General features: G+C 42.9%; 2 protein-coding genes across 4 annotated transcripts; one reads left to right on the top strand and one right to left on the bottom strand.

The window, feature by feature from the left end:
* Nucleotide 1: 1 nt before the first annotated feature.
* Nucleotides 2-2,158, top strand: LOC105560007 (the record flags this gene model as incomplete). The annotated part of the gene is made up of 4 exons (XM_012008730.1): nucleotides 2-292; nucleotides 366-557; nucleotides 712-899; nucleotides 1,759-2,158. Coding segments are annotated over 4 exons (852 nt in total), but the record flags the coding sequence as incomplete, so codon positions are not given.
* Nucleotides 2,159-2,955: 797 nt separating this feature from the next.
* LOC105560002 (zinc finger protein 354B-like) lies at nucleotides 2,956-8,205 on the bottom strand. Of its 3 annotated transcripts, none has more exons than XM_012008721.1 (3): nucleotides 8,085-8,205; nucleotides 6,636-6,985; nucleotides 2,956-6,528 (listed from the first exon to the last, which is right to left on the bottom strand). In XM_012008721.1, exons 1-3 carry the CDS (start codon nucleotides 8,116-8,118, stop codon nucleotides 4,525-4,527), a joined length of 2,388 nt encoding a protein of 795 aa, XP_011864111.1. In that variant the 5' UTR covers nucleotides 8,119-8,205; the 3' UTR covers nucleotides 2,956-4,524. The 3 variants fall into 3 exon arrangements, with proteins under 3 accessions (XP_011864111.1, XP_011864112.1, XP_011864113.1); XM_012008722.1 differs by having other exon boundaries at nucleotides 7,474-8,186; XM_012008723.1 differs by lacking the exon at nucleotides 8,085-8,205 and adding an exon at nucleotides 7,107-7,377.
* Nucleotides 8,206-8,586: the final 381 nt, after the last annotated feature.

Below are 8,586 nucleotides of genomic sequence, written 5' to 3'. Positions count from 1 at the left end.
TGATTCGACAGGACAGTCAGAAAATGAAAATTTTTCCAAAGTTAAGGACAAAAAGATTAAGAGTAGGAAAAGAACATTACAGGATGAAGATAATGATTCGACAGAACAGTCAAAGAATAAAAATATTAAGAGTAGGAAAAGAACATTATATATACAGGATGAAAGTAGTGATTCGACAGAACAGTCGGAGAATGAAAATGCTTTCAAACTTAAATACAAGAATTGCAGTGACGCGACATACTTAGCGGAGCAAATTAAATCAAAAGAGCAACTATGTGATGCAGACGCTGTGGTAAGAATGACAGAAATTGTATTTGCCACGAACTTCGCGAATGAAACATATGTATAGCTACTTTCTATTCCAGCAATTGTATAATATACGTGTGCAACTGAGACATATGGTACTACCGCAGCATGAGATTGAAACACGAGCCGGGTCTCATATGCCAATGCGGAAGGAAATCGAAGAATTTGAAAGTATAACACCATTGAGGAAAGGCCCATATTCTTCTGACGAAGACGAGATTATCGTACATAATTGGAAAGTATTTTGCAAAGTTAGTATGCAAGACATAATCACTATTAGCTTGTTATTTAATGTTTAGAAACATTTTTTTTATTAATTTAAAAAATTGTTCACTGTGTACGTGCGTGTGCGTATTTATTAATTTATTTATGCAGAAATTATTTAGAATATTAATTTTGAAACAGCTACATAACTGGGACAAAACGAAAGTTAAACCGTTTTTACGATTAAGAATTGGCAATGAGACGTATATGCGTAATACCAAGGAAAGGCGGAAATTTGTACAATTTTTAGCCGATGGTTTACCAGATAGAACTTTGTACAGTGTCTACCATCGATTTAAAAATTTATACGAGAATAATTTGCAAAGAAGGTAAGAATATATGTATAAATAAAATATATTCATATACATGATATTTTATCATCTTATATGTATGTATTTTACATTTGTATGTGTACATTTTATATATACAGGGTGTTAAAGAGTTCAGGATTTTAAGGGCAGATAGAGTATTCATAAAATGGAGAAAAAAGTCCTGATAAATATAAAGTGAAAAATTAATATTAAAGTCACAGTTCTTCGTTTTGTTTAAAGCAAGTGACTTGCTCGTTTCCGATGCTCCTGCGCGAGATGAGAATGATGACATGATATCTTACCATTTCTTAATTCAAAAGAATTTACACTCCTTTACAGTTTACAGGAAGGTTTCTTCATCCTTCTATTTTTACACACGCTTCACATCTTTGTCCCATAGAATTATAAATTCTTTCAAAAATTTCCGATTATATTCTATTTGACATTATTTTGTATGTTCTGATGTAATTCGCCAATTTCATTTATCGGTGAAGAGTACACCGATTATTACTTGTATAAATTGGAGTACATAGAAAACCTATAAACCTTGGAGAATTTTTAGTCTTTTGGAAAAAAAATTTTTGCTTTGAACGAAGAAATGGCAAGATAATGCGTTTTCATGTTGCGCGAGAATACCAAAAGCGAGCAAGGCCTTCGCTTTAACTAAAATCAAGAATCGTTAATAATTTCACAATATTAATTTTTCGATCCATGTGTACTAGGACTTTTTTCCTCCATTTCCTTCAGTGAGTACTATCTTAAAGTCCTATACCCTTTTTTTAAAATACCCTGTATAATTAAGACATAACTTTACTGTTAAATAAATTAATTTGTATTAATAGTAATAAAATATTAACACTTAAATTAAAATTATTAGGTATAGACCCGAGGAAGATCTAATGATAATAGATCACCTGGAACACAACCCATCCCTCGATCAAAGATGTAAATATTCTGCGTTGGCTAAAGTTCTTCGAAGAACAAGAAATTCCATTTGGCGCCGTTATAAGATATTAAAAAAAAAGAGAAACAAAAACTCCATAGAAGAAAAAGATTAATATTGTCGAAGTTATAAACAATTCTTGATTGTAAAGCGAAGAACTTGCTCGTGCAACATGATAACATATCTTACCATTTTTTTTGCAAACGAAAATTTTTCCAAAAGAAGGAAAAAAGATTGCCGAGTAATATCTAATCTTGCTGCACGAGGATACATTGTGTACAACAATATATGCATAAATTTAATAAAAGTTCTATTATCTTTTCTAGTATTGTTACACACGCTTCACATCTTTATCCCATAGAGTTACAAATTCTTTCAAAAATTTCCGATTATATTCCATTTGACATTATTTAAATCACATGACATTACACAAGTATAGTTCTATTAATGTTTGCTAAAGTAAAAACCAAATGACATGACTTTATATAAACGTAAAAAATAAGATTGAAAATATTATTTTTCTTTATGAAATTTTATTCATAAAAAATCTATATAGTTTATTAAACAAGTATCTTATATAATGAGATTTACACAAAATTATAAATTTTCTAAAAAAAACGAAATGTAAAAAGAAATAACATTCAGTAAATTTGGAATGTCGGTTGCATTATACAAATTATATTAAAAATCGTTTCGTCATTAAATAATACATATAGAAGAATAAAAACTTCATATTTTCGAATCTACAGTGTATACGTTGCTCAATTGTAACTTGTATCAAGTACTTACCATTTGATTAGACCTTTTATTTGTGACTAATTAATTTCATTTTTATCTTCTTTGAATGCTGTTCTGTTTATAATGAAAAGAATGCATAATTATACAGAATTTTTATTAATACAAATTTTTATAATGTAAATAAATCTCTGATGTGTGTATTTTAAATTAAGTAGGAGCTATGGGAAATAAAAAAACTCGGTAAATGTATATACTTTAATTAATAAAAAAAACCGTTTAATTATACCGATAAGATGGAGAGATCTATGTTGCAACAACGGACTGAATTACGGGCTGAAAGGCTAATAGGTACTTTAATTAGCAGTACAAAAAAAATAATAAAATGACATTAGCTAAGATTTTAAAATACAAACTTTACTTCATTCAGCATTCAGGAGAATAAGATTTACAAACTTTTTATCATTAAATATTTAAATGAATGATGATCAGTCTCGCCTATAGTCTGTTATTATATATATAGATGTGTGTATATAATGTAACTAATATTATTTATATGTATATTTGTACATTCCTCACTTACTTTTGTTCAATTTACAATATCGTAGTTTTCGCCGTTTCATGTTAAAAATGATAAAAATTAATCTACATTCTAACGCTTGAAATTTGATTTGCCAATAAGAGTGTTTTTACTAATCAACGAATAATATTAAATAAATCATTCCGATTATTACTTTGAAATACAATACTTCTCAACTGCAAGAATATATCCATATCATATACCTAATATATACTATGTAACGTTACGATTTTCATGTTTAACAATTAAAAAATATCGCACGTTTCTTCGCGTAATAACGCTGACTCATCATATAATCTAATTGTAAGTGATTCTTATAAATGTTTTCATAGCATGAATATGATTATCATTCATTTAATCATGACGTATTTTGGTGATGGAATATATGTCAATTAAGTTTATTAAATGAGTAAATCGTATAGACTTCTTTCATTCGGTTATCATGTACAGTCACAGCCCAGAAATTGTATACCTGATATTACATTTCTAGCGCTACCATACTCGTACATTAGCTACCAAAAAGTTTTCAGGTGTGTACTCTAAAAATCAAACAATAATAAACGCATTGCCCTTCTGACATGTTTTGTAATCATTTGTCGGAATTTTTAAGTCTGAGAAAAGCTAGAGGATATGCGCTTCTAGTGTATTTTCAAATACAGTCGCAGTTCGCTTTCATTAACTTCGCGAGTTATCTGTCTTTTTAATTCTCTGTTAATTTACTAATTTCATTCTTCAATCACTCTGATGAACAATCAGATAATGACTCTGGACTGATGAGGGAAAGAAACGGGACTTGGCTATCCAAACGCCAAATGCAGACACAGATGGCTATGGTTTTGGTGTGGGTTTCTGATGAATCTACTGCCAATCTGACGCCAATCTGCTAACATTTTGCTAACTGGGTATATGAAGATAGTCAATCATTTCCCTCCTAAAATAACACAATAAACAATTATCATGTAATATGTGGTACAACAAGATCTGGATTATATGAAACATATAAAAATATATGTATATATACATGTATATATGTACACATGTCAGATTTGTGGATTCTGTCCACAAATATTCATACCTACGATATCAAATAATAAAAAAATAGCTCACAATTTTAATAATAGTAATTATATCATTTTAAAAACTGTTTTCTCGTGTAAATACGAGTACACTTAATTCTGTTACATCACGGATACTCATTTACGTGTCTTTGAAAAGCAAAGCGTCTCGAGCGCCGTGTCTATGTCCAAGGAACGTTTTCCATTATGAAAAACAAAAAACAGCTGCGTATATTTACAAAGGTTGCCGCGTAGCTCGTGTTGCGCGCATTTCGCGCACAGGATCTACAGCTACGTCGCGGACACTCGCGGACAGCGGCTTCGTCGTTCTTAGAACATCTGGCCCACCACAGCGACCGGTCGCACCCCCGCCCCGTTGTTGACGTTGTTCATATTCACGTGGATGTGAGTGACCGTGTGCGGTATGTGATGATGATTGTGGTCGTCGACGATCATCTCGCCGTACTGGGCGCGGCAGCGTTTCTGGTGCGCGAACAGGCTGCCGCTGTGGCTGTACGCGGCGCCGCACGTCTTGCACACGTACGGCTTCTCGCCGGAATGGGTGTACGTGTGCTCCTTGAGCGTGCTGAGCCTCTTGAAGGCCTTGCCGCAGGTCTTGCACAGGTAGTTGGCCTCGCCGGTGTGCCGGGTCAGGTGCCTGCGGAAGGCCGAGCTCACGGCGAACGCGGCGCTACACACGTGACAGACGAACGGCTTGTCGCCCGTATGAATGCGAATGTGGTTCGCCAGGCTCGTCGTGGTCGTGAAGCCGCTGTTGCAGGTCTTGCACACGTGCGGCTTGACGCCGGTGTGGGTCCGCATGTGATAGGTGAGGGACGAGTTGCTGGGGTACACCTTGCTGCAGATGTGGCACAGGTATTCGCGCGGCACCTTCTCCTTCGGCTTGTGCGTCCTCTGATGGAGAACGAGACGCGCCTGGCTGGCGCAGACCTTCCTGCAGATCTCGCAGGTGACTGGCTCGGCCTTCGGCTTGTGCATCGACACGTGCCGTCGCAGGCCCTTCTTGGTGGCCATGACCTTGTCGCAGTGCTGGCACTTGTACTCCCCGGATCCCTCCTCGTCGCTCTCCTCCTTCTTGACGTTCTCGCTCTCCGGCGGGGGATCCATCGTGTTGCCCGGCATGTCGTCGTCGTCCGAATCGTACAGCTTGTTGTCGTCCATCAGATTGTCCAGCAGCCCGTGCCCGTGCTTCTCCGCGTGTTTCTTCAACGTGTCCGGCCTGAAAAACCACTTCTTACACACGGTGCAGGAGTACTTCTTGTCGCCGTGCACGAGGGCGTGTCTCCTCAGGTTCTTCAAGGACGAGCAATATTGGTTGCAAATCTCGCATTTGTACAACTCGGGCGCGTTCTCGAATTCGTCCGCTTCGTTGGCGGGCCCGGTCTCGTCGTCGGTGTCGTCCTCGCTCTTGAGCTCCTTCTTCGGCTCCTTGCCGTCCTTGCGCTCGCTCGTGTTGATCTGCTTGATCATATCGTTCACCTTCTCCGTGTGCGACTTCAAGTGTCTCACGAGACTTTGAGACTTGGAGAAGGACGCGTGGCAGAGCTGGCACGCGTGCGGCTTCGACGCGTGAATCTTCTGATGGTTCTCCATGTTCTCCTGTTTGTAAAACATTTTCATGCAGACGTCGCACTTGTACTTCTTCTCGTGTACCAACGAGTGCTTCTTCAGACCCTTCTGCGTGGCGTATTGCTTGGAGCAGACTTTACATTTAAACTTCGACACCGTGGAATCCTGACTGTCGCTGCTCGGCTCGTAATAATTGTCGGCGATCTCGTCGTCGCTGTACGTTTTCGCGGCTGCCGATTTAGTCTTCCTCGCGGACGTACGTTTCTGCGGCACGCTCTCCTCCTCTTCCACGTTATCGTTAGGTAGGCTCTCGCTGACGAACTGCTGCTGCTGCTGCTCCTCCTGATCCGCACTGTTCTTCTCCGCGTAGTGATCGGCCTCCTTGACGCCGTCCTCCTTGCTTTGCAAGCCGATCATGTTAGACGCATCTTGCACGTCTCCCTGCGTTATCGTCATCTGGTGGACCTCGTTCTCCGACATGCAGGAATCCTTCCCCTCCTCTTTACCACCTTCGAATCCGATGGAGCAGATGAACAGCTTTTCGTCCGACATTTGAATCTGACTGGCGTTCAGGCCGACTTCGCTCCTGGGGAACGAGTCGGCGGCTTCAATGTACTCTTGCGCGCTCGCAACCACCTGCATGTCCTCCTTCGCGAAGGTGTAATCCTCCTGGAAGTGGTCCGACTTTTTCGAGAAGACAAATTTCGTTTGCAGGTCCGTCTGCGTGTACGAATCCTGGAGATCCTGCAAAATTACGTCACATACAGCGTACAATATCGTACGGGGGGGGAGGGGTGGGTTTGTTAGACAAACGGGCGAGCGTGGGTCGGCGAAAGGACGACGGTCCTTACCGCGTCGGACTTGACACATTTAGCGGGCTTGTTGTAGTACATGCGCAGCCTCGCGTCCGAGTGTTGGCACTGCTGCCTGAACTCGTGGGCGACGCTGGCCTTGTAAATGCAGACGTCGCATATCAGGGAGGGCAGCCCGTCCTGCTCGTGTATCTCGATGGAGCCGCAAACTTGTATCTTCTGCGAGAGGACCGTGAGATCGTTCACTTCCTGAGTGGCGGAGAAGATCGACGACAAATTGGTGCCCTCGGTGAGACAGATCCTGCACACCCTGTCCATATTAATCGGCAGAGTGAAGTAACCCGAAGTCATCGTGCCGACGACAAAATGTTCACCTGCGATTAGATTATCTGCAAGCCAAGAAGAAGAGTGCGATGAGGAGGACGAAGGGCAACCGTTCTCTCTCTCTCTCTCTCTCCCCTTCGCGTAACTTTAATTATAATTGTATCAACAACGATCGTAGCTACAAACATTAAGATCCCAAAGATCCCGCACGTGTCCGAGCGGCGAGAGACGGAGGTTTCGCCGTCTAGTAACAGCAGCGCGGAGGACGGACGGTACCGCCGTCAATATGTTACCGCGTTAACGTCGCGCGGCATCGCGGGCGCTCGGCGAGGTGTCGCGACCGAGCGTGTCTCGCGGACGACGCGACGACGAGAGGCTGCCCCGGGCCTCGGCGGCGGGCGCAGCCGTGTGCGAAACGGGACTCGCGGCGGCCGCAACGTGACGACGTCGCGCGTCGCGAGAGGAGGGACATTTCCCCCGCGGACTCGGGCGGCGGGTATCCGCGCGGGACGCGCCGCGGGAAGAGAGACCAAGGAATTAAATATACAAATACCCGGAGCGGGGTTCTCAACCTCCGACGCGGGGGCCCCCCCCAGAATGCCGCTCTGGCAGTGGCCCCGACAGTGACGCCCAGTGGGAACGCGAACGGGACGCAGGCTCCTCCGCCGAACGCTGGCGCGGGGCGCCTTCCGCCTTCTCGGCCACCCCTCGTTTCTTTTCAGGGCGCTGCGCGCTCGCGACGGCCTCGCGTTGCACGGAGGCGCGATGCGCGCCGCACCATCATCGATCCGCCGGCGACTCGCGGCACTCTTTAATTCCGCCCTCGGCTCCGCTCCGGCCTCTTTGTCTCGCGGCTCGCCCGGATCCGATCTCGCGTGCGCGCGCGGCGACCGCGGGGCCGCGAAGGTTGAGAGCAATCTGAGACGAACGCTCTCCCGCAGGCTCGACGGCGTGTGGGTGGGTCAATACAAAGAAGAGGCCCCGCGATCGTACGAGGGCGCGCGTACGTGTGTATATCGGGCGCGCGTGTGAGTGCGAGGGCCGGTTGTTCGGAGGTTTCGATTAATTGGTCAGCGACTCGTAGTCTCTCTATCTATCTCTCTCTCTCTCTCTCTCTCTCTCTCTTAGCTCTGTAACGCGGCGGGGAGATACATGCATACATACGTTTGCCGCCTAATAAAGTTAGCAATACAGACATCTATATGAGAACTAGACCGCTAACTTGAGGTTTGTTTTCTGTTCCTGCACTGGTGAACTAGTGCAGTAAGGTAGAATGAGAAAATATATGCCTGTCTTGCTCTAATTTATTGCACTAGTTCACTAGTGTAAGAACAGAAAACAAGCCTTTGGTACTCGTCGACTCCGAAAAATACGTGTGCGCAGAAGTCACGCGCGTGCGCGTCGCGTTGGGAGCACAGCGGCGACATGTGTGATTGGTTGAATTTTAAATAACAAGACGCGCATCTTATTGCACGCATTCCGAACGGGGATACTTGCAAATAGCATGAGATGTTTCTTTTTTGTTCATTGAAAAATAGTTTTGAAAGGTGAACTACTATAAGAATGTGCTAGGAAGTGCATTCTGTATTTCCTTTTCGTTTCACTTTTTTTTGGTTAAAAATCCAAATGGGCACACACATTTATGGCTCCTGCCCACTGGACGCGG

The sequence above is a fragment of the Vollenhovia emeryi genome, unplaced genomic scaffold (genome assembly GCF_000949405.1).
Source record: "Vollenhovia emeryi isolate VEMERY1.0 unplaced genomic scaffold, V.emery_V1.0 DF939246.1, whole genome shotgun sequence".
Taxonomy (NCBI): domain Eukaryota; kingdom Metazoa; phylum Arthropoda; class Insecta; order Hymenoptera; family Formicidae; genus Vollenhovia; species Vollenhovia emeryi.
Note: the sequence above shows the minus strand (reverse complement) of the source record. Positions and strands in the feature narration are given on the sequence as shown.